Below are 17,227 nucleotides of genomic sequence, written 5' to 3' on the forward strand. Positions count from 1 at the left end.
TTTCGATTATAGATCTTATACTTGTACTCACAGAAGTGCAGAATTAGCTCGCGGCATGAATTGTTGTTTTGTGGAACACGAGCTGTGTTGTTTAATGAGCATCTGTTGCTGCTTATCGCAGGGGAACCTTGTTAAAAGTCAGTGGATGCTACGTTGCAAGACGCACGCTTTGAGTAGAGAGATCACTTGAATCCTGAACTATCTTTTCTTTTTCTGTCGGGAAACATTATTCAGAGGGTGTTCATAACTCGAGCATGGATCTTGCGTGTGCCCCGATTGAACACGTTTCCCTAATTATGCCAATGTGAAAACAAATGTTGCTGTACAATGTGCACTACATGGGCGCCACAGACTAACTGCACACATGAGTAGCGGGTGTACAAAATTCTGTCTCATAACATGATCAATGGTATGCACCAAGAGCACCTGTAATTTCTTTTTCTTGTTCCCTCTTTTCGCACCTTGACGTTTCAAACATAGACGATGTCGCAATACATGGCTGGCATTACGGTTGACTGTTCTCACACATCACTTCCCCCCCCCCCCTCCAGCAAGTGCTAACGAAACTGTCATACCTGGAGTGCACCACTCCGGGTCGCATTTCTCCCAAGGCAGCGTTCTGGACCAGGATGCGAACATATAGAACAGCGTCCAGGCGATGATCAGGTTGTAGTAGAGCATAACGATGCCGGACACAATCACCATACCGTAGCCTAGACCTGCAATGAAAACGTGGAAACAGCTGTTAAACATTGCCCTACAGCACATTTCTACCTGCGAAGGCCAGCCAACACTTGTGAGCCATGCTCCAAAATAATTTAACCTCAATCTAGTGCAATGCGAAGAGAGTAAACTGCTTATTAAGAAAGCTGCCTAAACTACTCATGCACTCTGGAGCATAGGCAGTCAAGCGGAGCTTTTTTCTCCAGTTTACACATGACTATGTTGTAGCCACTAGATCAGGGCACTTTCTTGCTGAAGGCATACAGCAAGCAGCAGTGTTATTTCCAGCTTACGGGGAAAAAAGCTGCTCAAATAGGATCTACTCGCATTGTCCGGGGAGCTAAATGCAATAGGCCGAATTGCAATCAACGTGCTGATATTTGCGGATAATAAGTCTTCATACAGCTCTGTGCTCTGGGAACTCCTCCTGCATATTCTGGTATGGATATACACCCCAACTCCCGCCCCCCACTAAGTTAGCTGAATAAATTGTAGCTGAAACAACATATTTATGTAGTAGAGATATACGTGCAGTGAGATCAATATTTCTCAGGTGCAAAATCACTTTCATGTCTGATTACGTCTTACGCCGCACAAGTATTCTCGAACTTTGTCTTACTGCATGTAACACGTACAAGGTAGCTACTGATACAACAATGTCCGACACAATATTCCGTTGTACCTTATATTGTATAGCGGTGACTTTGCGCGCCAATTGTTCGCACGTAGAAAGAGTCTTCAAGCACTGTAACCTTGAATACTTATAAAGAAAGTTGTCTTACAGTACCGGTTAGTAACCACTGACACGGCCTACATGCACCAGCAGCAAATTACTTGTACAGAAGCGTGTACGTTGCGCAAGCGCATTAGGCTTAGCGCTGGCCTAAACATGCAATAACTAATCAGCTCGCCTTCTCCAACCAGGAACCCTCAGTTTGCATAAATTCAAAACGGCCTACACAACTCGTTAAAGAGACCAACAGAGCAGTGCGGCAGCAAGACAAAATATGAAACTATGTGTTTAATATCAAAGGCAAAAAAAGGAACAAAATTAACGAAAAAAAAATAAACAAACAGCACAATGAACTAGTCGTCGTCACCAGTGGCGCTAGACATAAACGATGCGCCACGTACCATGGAAGAGAGGGCAGAAGCGCTCAAAGATGGCGATGGGCCCCAAACTAGAGTACTGCCCGAAGGACAGCTCCATGAACATGAGCGGAAGTCCCGCAAGGATCATCATCACAAAGAACGGGATCAGGAAGGCCCCTGCAACAGCGAAGAAAAAAAAAAGACACAAGAAATAGATACGCTGTGGCGGTAGGTCATCAAGTCCTTCCCTATCGCTCTCTCTGGGGACACGGGCACTCTCGAAGAAATGCGCGCATCAACGCTCGCGCCGCCACAGTCTCATCGCCTTCGCCCTATCAGAATGACGCACGAAGAGCCAGAGGAAGTGTCTCCACGTGCGCATCGAAGACGATGCGGTCAAGGTCGCGCGCCTTGCAAAATAGCGTGGAGCGAGTCTGCGAGTATCCTTCCGCATCACAAAACAATGTTGAGATGGGATGCGGAATAGCATTAAGCGCAGGCCTGCCGGATTGTCGTCGTGTGTGGCTTCTCGTTCGCACAGCAATGCAACAGATATATACCCAAGGCGAAAAAAAAAAAACGAAACACCAGGGAGTTCACTTAACCTTATCTCCGCTTCTGTGTCCTTTTACCGGCTCGAGAGCTCACCTAAATTGAAGAGACCCCCCATTTGTTTCGACGATTCGTGCCGCGCATGAAAAGATAGCAATTCCCGTTCGCGACAACGACGCAAAAGTATTGATCGTCATTTGTGTATGCGGTAAGCCCCTATCGAAGTATATTACTGGGGCTCAACATGCTTGTTTTTAAGCATGAAATGCTTTTAACTTTTGTCGTCGGCGACTTTCAAGTGGTCTTGAGCCAAAAGCCAGAGCCGTTATCTGGGCACTCAAACGCGAACATCCGTGCAAGTTGCGAGAATAAAACGAGATCACCCGTGCAATCAGTCAAAACTTAAGAAAATGCAGTCTCTGGTCGCATTTTGTGAAAACCTTTGTAATGCGGTTCTTTGTAGCGGACCGCATTAAATACGTTATTTACTGCCTAAACAAATTACAAAAAATATTGCTTCTCAGTTCTTCCGAATCTTTGTTCACAATGTCACTCAAGCTTTAACTTCTAGTGTGCTTAAGTTTTCACTGGTCATTTCCAATAGCGACGTTAAAAAAGCAGGTACAGAACGCCGTACACTTCATTGCCATCTTTTGGCTTTGAGCCCTCTTTTGAACGTCAGCGGTCCGTGAGTTCCGCGGCGCGGCTATTGCACCGCTTCGAGAGATGGCGCTACGCTGTCCACCCGCCGCGGCGGCTTAGCGGTTATGGTATTGCCCTGCTAAGCACGAGGTCGCGGGATCAAATCCGGCCGCGGCGGCCGTATTTCTATGGAAGCGAAATGCAAAAACGCCCGTGCCTCGTGCATTGGAGGCATGTTAACGGTCGCGTGGCTGTCAAAATTATTCCGGAGTCCCCCACTACAGCGTGTCTTATAATCAAATCGCGGTTTTGGCACGTAAAACCACAGAATTCAATTCATTATTCTTATAGCTAGGCAGTACGTTCTGTCTCCCTGGCGTCATTCGCTGCCTGTCTTGCCGCCTTCAGCCGGTTTTCTTCTAGCTGAGCAGCGTCCATATGGACCAGTCCACAGTATGGCGTGGTGCGGTGCGGTGCAGTGTAATTTGGTGAGGTGTGGTGGAGTGTGCCGTTGCGAACATGCACTACACCGATTTTAAGACTGTGGCTAGTATCCCCTCCAACCAACCTGGTTTGTCAGTTTCCATTAGATGCTGACATCTACTGTCGATTACGGGAGAGCCAGCAATTTATTTTTTTCAAATCTAACGTTATGAGCACTCTTTGTATGTGCCCAATGAATACTAACAAAAAGTTGTCTCTTGTTTTCTTGAAATATCTCATTTTCTTTGTCATACCTGTGCTTTATTATTATTATTATTTACTTTGAAAACACATACCCACTTGAGAGGAGTACGCGGATTCCTAGCATCACTCGTACGTTTACAGCCGCAGCTGTCATGAGTAGTTGCGGCTCTAGTTGTGTCTGTCCATGCACAGCACTAAATAATTATCATCGCCATGTCACAATGGCAACAATAACGTAAAGCCAATATATACAAGTAAACGAAGAACCGACAAGCTTCTGGGAAACACTCCCCTCTCATCCTTGTGTCACTGGCACCTTGAGTAACACTGTAGACGATGTTCTTCGGGTTTTTTTTTTTACATCATGTACATTTATTCAAGCCTTGATATGGAAATAGCTGTACGAGTGATCTCGTTTAAGGTGAACTGCATCTTACAGATATGCAAAGTTGACAAATCCCATGAATGGACCCCAATAAGAAACACTATACTACTTATTGCCGACTAAATCTTCTACTAACACTGAATCTGTGTATGTTAAACAGAAGAATATTGTTTGTCAACGGAGATAACGAAACGCAAAATCTATGCTTTAGTATTTTGCGCCAATTCAGGGTACCGATGCCGCTAAAGCGAAGCCGCGAATCTGACGTTATCTTTTGCGTAATTGAGCGCCTTCAATTGCCGCCAAAGTGCACAAAAGATTCTATGCTAACTTCCTTGCTGGACTTCAAACGCAATGTAATTTTTCATTATTCACAAGCCATCGAAGTGTAATTGGCATGCAAATATGCCCTGTGAGATAGTCTAAGTGTCCACGACGTCAGGAGGGGAGGTGACGAGACCTGGTGCAGGTGTTTCAAGGTAGCATCGCCACTTGTCATTATTAGCCCTCCTTTCTGGCGTGGTCCCCGATTTTACTGAGCCTCAAATGCAATTATGCCGAGCTTATTTCGTAATAGAGAAGCGAACTTGATCCACCAAACAAAAGAAGACGCTGAAAGATAAAGACGCACATGGCGTGTTTTTTTTTTTTGTGTGTGTGTGTGGTTTCTTTCTTCTCGGGAAGTATCAAGAAGCCCATGTTACCCCACTGGTATTCTGCCAACTCTTTTGGCTTTACATATTGCTCCTAAGCGTCCGTTGAAGCGGTGCTGACGTGATATTTTCGATTCGTTTCATGACTTAAATGAAATTCGTGCACCTCTAAACCCTAGAACGAAATAGTGACGGGCCTCATAGCTACCTAAACAATTTTTATAGCAGCTTTGCTAGAGCTAGTTTCGGTTTCGCTTTCCAGGAGTCTGTTGTTACGTGACGTCATAAGACAGCACGCGGGAGCTAGACATTGCGACGTTTTGACTCTCGTTCCGGCTCATTACTGCTCATTGTGAGGACCGATGTAGCAGCAGAGCAGAAGAGAAACGAAACCGAGGGAAACGAAGCCGAAACTGCCTCTAGGAAAGCCGTTATAGTAAGTTATTTAGGAAGCTATGAGGTCCATAGCTATTTTTGCTATGGTTTAGGGCTTTAGAAGCTTCATTTAACTCGAAAAGAATCCGTGGTCGAAACTATCCTGTCAGCACTCCTTTAAAGCTTCCTTTCGGCCACTCGCTTGCCCGCTCGTCGGCGCGCGCATGATCGCGCGCTCGCTCACCGCCTCCGTTGCTGTAGACGAGGTATGGAAACCTCCAGACGTTTCCGAGGCCGACCGAGTAACCCAGCAGGGAGAGTATGAAGTCGAAGCGGCCGGTCCAAGTGCCGCGTTCGACGTACTCGCCGTCCGAGCCCCGCTCCTCGTCCTCGCCTCCCCGCGGGGACAAGGGTACCTGGGAGCTGACCCGTGGAAACTCCTGCTCCATGTCATTCTGCGGCGTGAGGAGATAAATTGGCAGTCAGTCACCGTAAGGGCACCTCGGTAAAGGTCTTGGGCGCCTATTTAGTACGACATCGCGAGCCAACTTTCAAGAAGCAGCTGCCGTCAAAAAGGTTGCCCGCAGGGGATCTCTAGGCGGAGCAGTAGTTAGGGCGATATCATAAATTCAAGATCACGAGGAGAAAGAGAGAAAGCGAGAAATGGCAAAGGCGTTAATAGGAAAAGGGCAATAAAAAAAAACATTGAGAAGAAAGACGCGGCGAACGCACGAACAAATGCAAAACGCCAGTGTACTTTGCACTGGGGGCACGTTAAAGAATCCCAAGTGGTCGAAATTAATTCGGAGTCTCCCACTATGGCGTGCCTCATAATCGTATCGTGATTTGGGCACGTAAAAACCCAGAACTGAATCAATTACTTTAATAGCCTTGCTTTGCACTTCACTTGACAAGCGAACTATGCCCTATCTTTATGAGGAACATCGAAATGCTTCTGACTCAGCAATTTAGAACCAATGGCATCCATAAAAAACAAATAAAAGTAAATTACAAGTGACTGGTTCATATACTTAAATAACAGTACTTGCCATGCAAATTCTGTGTTGTGACGTACCACGTGCTCATTTGAACTTTAGTTAAACTCTCCGATAGCGCTTTCGGACGTGTATTAACCTTTTACGTTGTATCATATATATATATATATATATATATATATATATATATATATATATATATATATATACATACATACAAGTTACAGGTTTCTGTCTGTTTTTCGCGTTTGGTTCTTTAGCAGAACAATTTTTTATAAGTACTGTTTGCCTAAGATAAAAGGAGTAGCAGGCTTCTTCATCCATGATACCAACCTCTCCTGAACACACAATGAATCAGAAGTTATCTGAGAGAAGCCTAATAATCATCATTCCTGTGACTGTTCGATAGCACTCCTACTGTATTCTTGGCACGCAGTGTATTAGAATAACTTAGCTCGTTTCAAATTGTTCCGAAAACTGACTAGCGAAGCCCTTTCGTATCCCCGTGACGGCGGCATTAGTGAAAAATTAGTTGAGCACATTATCCCGCTGCGGATGCGTCCAGATGCGGACGTAGCATTATCACCTCGGTAAGAAGGCTGCGTCCCTTATAGGAACAAGAATGCTCACAGTTCCTCACAAACTACGCACTTGTGCAAATTCCACCCCAAAATGAAAGTCACATACATGCGCATATTGAAATCCATATCCGAAGTACAAGTTACGCGTGTCACGTTTCATTAAAAGAGGCTTAAGTAAGGTTAAACAAAAAAAGAACAAATAGAGAAACAAACACTAGAGATAACGATGATGCACAAACGAGTGAGTTATTTAAGAACTCTGTTTCCATCATTTTTGTTCCGTCTGGTGCACCTGATAATATGCCTAGATATGCAGCTGTCATGAAAGTAAACGTCGGTATTTAGAAATTTATTAGGCAACAGGACACAGTTCTCAAGAGCATGTAAAACGAATCCGTGGACATTGAGGGGAAACGCTAGCCATAATAAATGCGGAACAGTAAAATAAACACACTTTGGCAAAAAAGAATTACGCTTTGCAAGGAAAACATTGATGCGGTTCGACGAAAAAACAAAACAAAACAAATGACCAGGTACGAATAACACTTCCTGCATCGACATATCAATATTTACGGCTGCTATAACTCATGCTTTCTGGAACGGAACCAGGAAAAAAAATTGGACATTAGAACCATGGCTTTTGTGTAACGTATCATCCCCAACGCGTATGTTTACATACTGTTCTACAGCAAGGATCGATTTAGCTGTCAAGCTGCAAATAGCCGCCAATTGGAGTCACGTACAGAAACACATGCACGTATTTACAACATGCATTTCTAGTCCCTCGCATTTATTCATGATAGCATGCAGTTGTACAGTATGATAAAAACCGACACTGGGTAAAAAAAAAAGATAACTGAAAGAAATGAAATCGAAGATTTTTGCCTAGTAAATGACTCGAAATCGATTCTGGTATTTTCTCTAGTTTTTCAAGGAGACGGTGTAAGTGGCGTACGCGCGCGCGCGTGCGAGAGAGAGAGAGAGAGAGAGAAAGAGAGAGAAACAACCGAACTGCGAGGAGGTTACCAGAAAAAGAAAAGAACCCCGGTTTTACGCCGCGGAAAATGGATTTAAAGAAATGGCAAGTAAGAAAGATAAGTAAAGAAACGGAAATTTGGACACAATATTCCGAAGCGACACAATTCGCTGTCACAGTCTGTTTCATAGGCCCGTAAACATCAGCAAGCGAACCCGAGGTATGTCTACATTTAGCTCACCATATAGTCCGTTATGTTAGCGCGCTAGTGTACACTCGGGTCTCTCTGCACTCGGGAAGCCCTGTTTAAACGCGTTTCGTCCCCTCACGCTGGAGTATTTATACAAATTGTCCTTCACATCCTTGCATATATCCGTACATAATATCCACACATGAGGAATAACCTCTTAATAGCCGTATATACAGCATGTCTGCGCATGGACAGAGCAATCAGGCATAGGAAACGCATATGGAGATTACTTCTCATATTTCGAACGTCATACAAATAAACGAATGAAAAAATTCACCGATGATTACGATACTCCCTAATGCGTAATTTGAGCGTAGCTCATACGTGTTTTCATTTCGCGCGTCAATATTTCGTACTATGATTACATAGGTACACGGTTTATATAAGGAAGAGAACGCTGTGAGTAGCGTAGCTGGCGCGGAAAATCTGTCTTGTGCGGCACATTGCAAACGGATCGAAGCGTGGCGCGACTGCCTCGCTAATCAGGAAATCGCGAGAGGCAGTGCGTGGGTGACGCGTAGGCGCGGTTCACAGCAGCCCCTGCAGACAGACCTCCGCTCATGCAGCGCTTCGTTTCCATACAGACGACGCGTGCTACTATGGCGCCATATCGTAGTCACCATCGCCGCACAGCCCGTCTTACGCGGCACTACTTTCCTTCTCACGCTTTCGTTCCACCAACGATGAGAGCGGCCCATCGTCGCGGGAAAATCGTGCCTCCAGTGTCAGCAGCGACAACACCCAACGTAGCGTCACATCGAGCCTACCCGTAGCCGCTCGCCATGGCCCCTTGTAGGAGCGGTGATCTCCGTCACACACGCTAGTACCGCGGAGTGACTTCAGCAGCTGACACCTCGGACGAGCTTAGCCCTACCCACCTCTCACGCCACCTTGGCTCCCTCTCCTCGGACGGGCAGAGATCGCCCACGCGGCGTCGGATGCGATGGCCGCCGGCAACTCAGCGCATGCGCAGGCTGTTTGCCCTTCACTCTTCTTCCACTTTCCTCCTCGGGCTCTCTTTGTTCACCTCCCGCTGCGCTCCGCGTTCCCTTTCATCTTTCGCTATGCTCGTTCGCTCGCTTACGAGGTACGGCGCCGAGGCACGCGGACGCTCAACGCAAGAGCGTTGAGCGTCGAGCTGCGCTCTAAAACGGAGGAATTAAAAAAGAAGCGAACAAATGAAATGAACGATTGTGATTCGCGACTGGAATAACAGTTCATTTCTTTCTTTCTTTTTGAGACAGTCTTATGTAGAGAGGCGTTATCATAGCGAAATGATTATCAGCTTCAGCGTGAACAAGTGAAAGAAAATTTCCCCAAGAGCGCCGTTTAATAGTTGCGCTTTGAGCGACGGCGCAAGACCGCAAATACGCAAATACAATTTGCGCCGTTTGTTAAAGCGTTCTGCAGGTACTGTCATGAAGTGTATCGCCCATATCACCGAGCTTAGCTAACTTGCATGGTCCACTGAAGATAAGCATCACGTTCGTGTGTTATCTGCTTACATTTCATGCGAAGCATTCGACGCCTTTACTTCGCGGGTAGCTGTCTTCTGTCTCGTCTTGCGAGGGCTCCCCGCCACCAGGTGGCGCACAGTGTCCGGAAAGTGACACGTGCGCGAATGGACGCAACATTCGGTGAACGACGTCCAGGACACTCTCCGCTAACTTTAAGGGAAACACCGGATTTGTGTTCAAAGCCCTTTATATTTCTTGTGTGTGCTTGTAATGGGGATGAATTCTACCAGCGAGGTTCTTCTAGAGCAGAGCAACACAACAAACAGCAGAGAGTAAGGTTATGACTTGCACATTTGCAAGAATCACTGGTTAAGCGCAGATGAAGTGTTCTTTTTCATATTGACAGAGAGTGTACGCCCATAAATATTGGGATGGAGGGAGCAGCCATATCATTTGTTACAAATATTGCCATAGGGACCTCTCGCCCTGGGATCGTTCGGCTAGCACGGGAACAATGGATAATAACATGACTTTCTCTAATCTTTATGCTTGTGGCTTCAAACGTTCTTGCGGCGTTATTTCTTACTCCTTATCTTCGCAAATCTCCTATCAATCATAATTTTTAAACGCATCAAGGCAATTAGCACAATCATTACAAGTTGTTGCTATTATAATGCAATATTTTGTTGAAAATGATCACATTGCAAAACCTCAAAACCGTTTCAAGTCAAAAGGATGAAGTTTAGACAGATCCACGAGATAACCATCCGTTTCATGCTGACTGAATCGCTGTATACTTGCAGATCGTGTAGAGACTAGCGCCAGGTTTTCCTCCGGTGATATTTGTCAGTGATTCTATGGTAACCAGCTGTACTGCCACTTATGGCTCACCTTTAGAAGAGGCGAAGAAGCATCGCGAAAGCGAGGCTGCGCTACACATGCAAAGACGGGCCTGAGCCTGTAACGTCGTCTGCAGAGCAAAGCAATCAGCCGGAGAGCCGGTGAACGGCTGCGATGACGTCGGAAAAAACCCGATACTTGGTTAGCAAGAAGAAGCGAAGTTTGGCGTAAACGAGTATCGGTTATCACCTCGAAACAGCGAAAGACACTCGAAAGAGAAGCGGTGAGTATCGGCGATGAAGTCGGAACAGCAGGAATTTCTGTACCCAGGTAAATAAACCTGTGCCCGTATTCACGAAAGTATCTGACGCTAGCATTGTTCGTAAGAGCAAATTGCAGGCATGAAAAGACTGATTAATTTTGTCCTAAAAGCTCTGTAATTCCGCCCTCATTCAGAAAGCCTTAAGTTTGCAAGTGCTCTCTGGCATTGGCAAGCCGTCTTCGCTAATAACATGTCCAGCGGCAGCATTCCATGGAATTATCTCTTACAAACAACGATAGCGTAAAAGCATAAAAGCTCTCTTTTTTGTGAGCCCCCTGTTCACACAAAAAAAGTTTTTACGCTTTTACGCTATCGTTTTGATGCTTTATGGCGATCCTGCGTAACCGGAGTGTCGTCAAGCTCGAAAAATTAGCCACAGACATTTAGTTGACGCCACTGATTATAGCTGAAACACTAATATTCGACGCTATATTTTGGAAACAACCTTAAAAAAAACATCGACATCTTCCAGTTTAAAGATAGAATACATTCAGTTGCTCGCATTCAAAACGAAAGTAAACGCTAAAGAGAGAAAGAAAGAAACATATTCTCGGGCTTTGGTGAAAGCTACACATTTTGATGCAAACACACTCAACTACTCGTTTCAATACACGAGTTGCTGTGAGTATCTATTTCAGTATACATTAGTACTAGTGTGTACTGGTGAACACTGGTGTAAAAAATACAAGAGCCAAGGCAGCTTTCAGCCGCTGGACCTGTTTGGTCACTTCCTTTCATGGTACGATGACTAATGATTATTATGGGTGCCATTAGTGAGGGTGTGTGCCTCGTATGACAGTCCGTGATGTGAAATGCATAGTCGTATTAGGTGACTGGCAGTTAATGTTGTTTGAACCTCAAACAATATTTCCACTGATGGTGCCCTGAGATTAGTGCGCACATGCAATAAAACATTATGCAGTAATACGCTCATTTTTATCGCTGTTCATCATTTTCGCATTAATCTGAGCCCCGGAAGTAACAGTATACGGTTTGCTTTCAGACTTTTGTACGTCCGATGCAGTTCCCTCTTTGTCTGTAGAGCTGATTGTCAATGCAAGCATGGACTTTCTTCTAGACCAGTCTGTGTCTTCTTTATCCTCACTGCAAATATTTACCATGAACATTCTAGCTTAGAGCCTTGCCTATTCAGCCAACAGCACTGCTTTCTAACGAGTCGACAGAGAAATAGCCATGTAACGTGAGATAGACGCTCTTTATTTATGAACAGTGATGTATTCGTACGTATTTAGCATGTTTACAGAATTACATTAGAAGGCGTTGGTAAACGTAACAGTTGTACTTTTTTTGTTAAAGTCTCTCTCTAAACCCATTGACTAGAACTTTTGCGAATACTGAGCTAGAGTAAATGCTCAGTATGCCTGCCCGTTCACTCCTGAATGATACCAATATTAGGCGTGGGGCCAAAAAAGGCGCGGTACATTAAAGCCATTAGCGTTCTCTACACACCCATACGATAGTAGCATCGCATGGAACAAAATATTCTTTCACACCGCTCCGCCATTTTACAGCGAAGCTGTGTATGACTAGGGTTGCATGTATTTTTCATGCGCGTATGCAAAAATTATCGTCATCAATGGCTCACACCCCCGTAAGCAAAAAAATAAAAGAATGCAATGGCTCATAGTCCCCTAAGGCAGAGGCTACAAACACTCAGCAAAGTGAAGCGAACAGTGCACACATTCTTTCTAATCACGCATACGCCGTAGAAAACAGCATGCCAAAAAGTTCCTGTATCAATGGCTCATACCATCAGAAGCAATGGCTCATACCCCCGGAAGCAAGAAAAAAATGTAATGGCTCACAGCTGCAAAGCTAAGGACCCTTGGCCAGCTCCGACCTCGAGGATCAGCAATGGCTGATTCCGACGGCCCAGGACACAGCCCGAGCTCAAGGCATTCTGGATTGAGGACGCCTCTCGAAAGCTTCATTTATGTAACAGACATGTTTATTCTCTCTCTCTCTCATGGCTACAAAATGTATGTACATTTGTCCTCTTGACTCGCAAGAGGACAATGCCAGCGACTGTGGGGATGGATGTCCGTGCCGTACAAACGAAATACGGGATTGTGATATCCACTGCGCATGTATCTCTAGGCACACCCGTGTATGATATCGAGAGACCCCTCACTTCATAGCTTAGCCGTGATGATGGTACCCCTGCGATCATCGTTAGAGACTTTCACGTGGGTATTTCAAAACCAGACAAGAATTGGTTCACTTAGTTTGCGTTAGAAAATTTTGGTTTGAAGTGGCGCACCAATCCAAACCGCTCAACCACTGAACAATGGTCGTGTATAGATTTAAATTTGACCAAGGTTCTGTCTAAGGTTGCAACCGAATCAATCAGTGTACAGTGTGTCCGTAAAGTCGTGGTGCATTTTTGACCTGTCAGAGGAAAACAACAAAACAAGATAGTAATGTGAAATGTTCACCAAATAAAAGGAAAGCTCTCCAAGTTTCCATAGTATGATGAGCAAAGGGTGCGCGCACACAGGTGACAACGCAGCGCCACGAACTGCGTAGCGGCGGATCAGACCACGCCACTCGAGAGGTGGACGGTACAGAAGAATGTTCGGTGCGTTCTGTGGCTTGCTAAATTCTAATCCGTAACCAAATTGCAACGTCAAAATCGTCGCGTGTACAAGGAAGCGCCACGATTTAATTATCGGAGACAGAGAATCACCGACGTTATTCACTCTGTTGCAGCATACGTCCTTAACAGTGAGTGGGAAGAACTTGAATATTGTTTAGATGTGTGTAGGGCAAGAAATGGAGGCCACATGGAACTGCACTGGACAAGTAAAACTTGGAGAGTTCTTTCATTTGGTTTCACATTTATGTTGTTTCGTTGATTTCCTGTGACCAGTCGAAAGTGCACCATGACTTTACGGACACGTTGTATATCACAGTAATCACAAAGCCACCGTCACTGGCCTTACCAAATTATGAAAATAAATACATTTACCCGTGTGTGATGTGCTACAGCTTCGCTGGTAATCCACCTTCACAGAGTGGAATGACTCCTCCGTTTCTTTTTCTTTTTTAGACGGCACACAGATATTATGCCCGCATTATTCATTTTACTTCGCGAGTGCAAGTATCGCAGGGGGGAGGCAACATACAGCATATGGTGCGGACATTGCAGGGAGCTGCGCATCGAAGTCGATCGCTGTAAGCCACCAGCCAATCCCGTCTCTCTTTTCCTAATCATGACGGATACCCCGGCGCGCAAGAAATAAAAAAATAAATAAGAAGCGGTATTCGTCAACACGAGCGCGAAAGCATTGGTAGAGACGCGGCACTTGGGACTGCCTGCGTGCGACATCCTTTTTAAAGCGAGCGTGAAAAATAAAAGGGGCCAAACTATACGGCGCGGGTCAACACACACACACACGCACGCAACGCGCAGCATCGTTAAAAGCGTTCTAATGTTAACGCAGTTGAACTCGAGCGACGGCGCTTTCCTTTCCGCACCTCCTCCTTTCATTTCACTCCGTTGCTCGTTCGGTACGCAGCCTTCTATAAATCATCATCGACGACCGACTGCAGGCGTCGCGCAGTCGGTGGCCTCCTTTGCAGAAGGGCCGTAAGGCAAGGACACCTCCCTAGACTCCTCGCGTAATGCGTTGCCCTTCCGTCCCTTTTTATCCCTCAGACTTTCTGCTCGCCCCTTTATATGTTCCACCATTTGCCCGGTTCGCAGACACACCCGACGGGATACGTGTCGAAGGGCTGGGAATAAACGAATGAGACGGAATAAAACGAACAAGCAGAGAAGGCACAAGGGAAGGGATAGGGTAAAAAAACAAAGGCGAGACGACTCGATGACACGGCGAGAAAAGGGGAGAGCCACGGTAGGGAAGCAGGGTTCGCGCCGATAGAGAGCACGAAACGAGAATAAGAAGAAGAAAAAGAAAACCAGGGCACGACCAGAGTCACGCTTTTGTGCCAGGGAACTAGGTCAGCTTGCGGGCGAGAGCATAGGGATCGCCATTGACACGCGGCCTTTAGGAGGGCGGTTTTCGGGAATGGGCGAGCGCTCTTGCTCGCAATGGGCTTTTCTTTTAGCTAGGCTTCTTCTTGTGTCTTCTTGGCACTCTTTTCACGCTAATGGCACGGGCTAGACGTCCGATGTTAAGGACCCCGACGGAACTTACATATGTTTCCCTAAAGGTGTCCGAAGAGTTCCAAATGCGCTGTTTCACTTTTATGTTTCTAATTTTGGGATTTCTCCTTGGTTCTAAACTTGCGGACACTTGCATTAATTGTATGTATATTTTCACTTCATTCATATTGTTGCCTTAAAGACACCTTCAGTGGCGGATTGTGGTGAACAGAAGGGGTGGATTACATCGATACAGTGCTAGTACATTTAATGCAATGCAAGTGCATCGATGCTCAATTACTAAATTTGAAACAGTTATGTGCATTTACCCGCAAGCACTACAGTACAACCAACACAGGCCTTCAAGTAGAAAAAAGCAGTTTATATATCGTTACATATTAATGAAATGAAATCAGGATAATTCGCTGTAAATACAATATTCAAGTTGGAAAATTAGTAATGACAGTGCTCATGAATAACTCCGGGCAACTGATGGCACGGTAAAATAGTGAGAAGAACAATTCAGTCAGCGGCTGCTCGGAAGAGATGGTCTGAACTAGTATTGTTGATCTGGACCAGTATTGTCCTTGTCTTGCTTGCAGCGATGAGTGAAAGAGTATGATTGAAAGTATCACTTTGTAATCCTCTACAAGTAATAGCGTTTGGCGGCTGCTGTATTCCAGTTTCCTTTCCTTTTAAAGCGAACCTTTCTTGCCTCTTCCTTCGACTTTTGCGCTGTTGCTGTTTTCTTGCACGCCGCGTCGGTGTGGGGGGGGGGGGGGGGGGAGGTGTGAGGGGATCAGAGCGTGTCAGGAGCGTGACAAAGAGGAAAGCTGACACGAAAAACTCGCATGGACCTTTCCATCGCGTGGTATGTGCATGATGGCCTCTGTAACTTCCTGAATGTGCCCACATTAGCCTCTTCACAACTGCAATTATCCGTGACTCCCCCTAAAAGAACTGCGGAAACTGCAGACTAACGTGTAAGGCCAGATGGGACTTATGTAGAAGTGGAAGACGAGGTAGGCGACGTCAACTACGCGTCGGTTGAGCGGGGACGCGATGCCCTCTGACGAGCCCTGGGGGTCGGCGAAATGCCTTCTGAAGCTTCTTGGTGGACGCAACAGTGCCCTCTGGACGCCGTGGTTAGGCGCAACCTATCCCCCCTTCCCCCCTCTCCCCCTCCGCAAAACCATTTCAAGAGTTGCTGCGCTTGCCTCCGTGCTCAGGCGCAACAATAACAACAGTCCAGGGACGATGTAGGGAGAACGTGATAGAGAGAGAGAGAGGAAGCAGGGAATGGGTACAACCGAATTCCGTACCGACGCAGTCAGGAAACGGGTGATTAACTTTACCCCTCTGCACCCGTGGCAGTTCACCTAACATGACACGGGAGAAAGAAAATGAGTCGTCAGAAAACGTTGCTCATTGGGGCTCTCTTTAGTCAAGGCATGATTGAATGAATGACACTGTCTGTCTGTGTTCCGTGTACTACGTGGAAAAGCTCAAAGTGGTGCAGGCAAGGTAACATTTAACATCAAAACATGACTGTCGTATACCGTCAATGAACGTCAATAAATAATACCGTCTATGAACGCAAAGAGCACAAAAAGCTTCGCTTACATCGATTCCCACATTGCGTGAGATCTGCATACCTTTTTTCTTTCTGTCTGTTTAACTGCATAAAATGAAACTACAGCATAGACAATTACCAAATAAAAAAAACCACTTCTCTGTCGTAATGGGAGTGAAAATTCGATAAAGAGCGAATCGACGTTTTCACTGAGCGAGCATAAGGCGATGAAGAGAGGTGCGAGAAAGCCAGAAGAAACGACAGCGATGCTGTATCATCGGACAAAATAAAATGAGCTTCGCTCACTTCTATGATGACGAAAAATCTACAGTGTTAATAAAAAAAACGAGACAAATAAAAACAAGAAAAATGAAGAGATGGAGAAATACTGGTAGATGCGAAAGTGTGAAAATTATTATTTGCTTCCACCCCCCCCCCCCCGCCATCTTTTCGTTTTCTTTGGACCCTAAAGTATACTGCAGGAAGGAGACGGAAAGAAATAAAACGAATTGGCCATACTTTTATTGAACTATGATTGCGGAGATTCGATTGTGCCTCTTCGGGGACTTGCCGAGTGAAAACGAGCCGCTCAGGAAAGAGGCAAACGAAATTTTTCCGCGAAATAAAAGCGAACCGAACAGAGAATTGGTTCGCCTGAATCACCGCTGCTTCCCGCAGGTCTCCTTGCCCTCCGTGGAGGCAGAGACGAGCTCTGCGCCGAGGACGAAAGGAAGAAAAAGACGATCGAGAAGGTGGGAACGACCTCTCGGCGGTTCGTCTCCCGACAACTAGAACGGCGCGCAGGAAAGCAAAGGAGAAGTACAAAGCGCTGTTCGGTGGCGATGGAAGCAGCGAGATCGCAACGCGCTCACGTACACCTCTCTGCATCTCGCTGCCATTTACGTCGGCGCGCAACGACGTCCGCTCAATATGCAACCGCGAATCGTTCTGCCCTGGGGGCTCGTAAAGAGCAGATAGCGCGCTTTATGGCGGCG

At 45.9% G+C, this 17,227-nt stretch overlaps 1 protein-coding gene across 4 annotated transcripts in view; it reads right to left on the bottom strand.

Annotated features, from left to right (window-relative positions):
- LOC142579523 (sodium- and chloride-dependent glycine transporter 1-like) overlaps positions 1-17,227 on the bottom strand; it is a 197,074-nt gene that overhangs the window by 27,695 nt on the left and 152,152 nt on the right. For all 4 annotated transcript variants that reach the window (XM_075689831.1, XM_075689829.1, XM_075689828.1 and 1 more), the window contains exons 2-4: positions 5,354-5,564; positions 1,858-1,992; positions 576-719 (exon numbers count right to left, since the gene is read on the bottom strand). In XM_075689831.1, coding sequence (XP_075545946.1) covers positions 576-719; positions 1,858-1,992; positions 5,354-5,564 — 490 coding nt within the window. The remainder of the gene's footprint in view (positions 1-575; positions 720-1,857; positions 1,993-5,353; positions 5,565-17,227) is intronic.

The sequence above is a fragment of the Dermacentor variabilis genome, chromosome 4 (assembly GCF_050947875.1).
Source record: "Dermacentor variabilis isolate Ectoservices chromosome 4, ASM5094787v1, whole genome shotgun sequence".
Lineage (NCBI taxonomy): Eukaryota > Metazoa > Arthropoda > Arachnida > Ixodida > Ixodidae > Dermacentor > Dermacentor variabilis.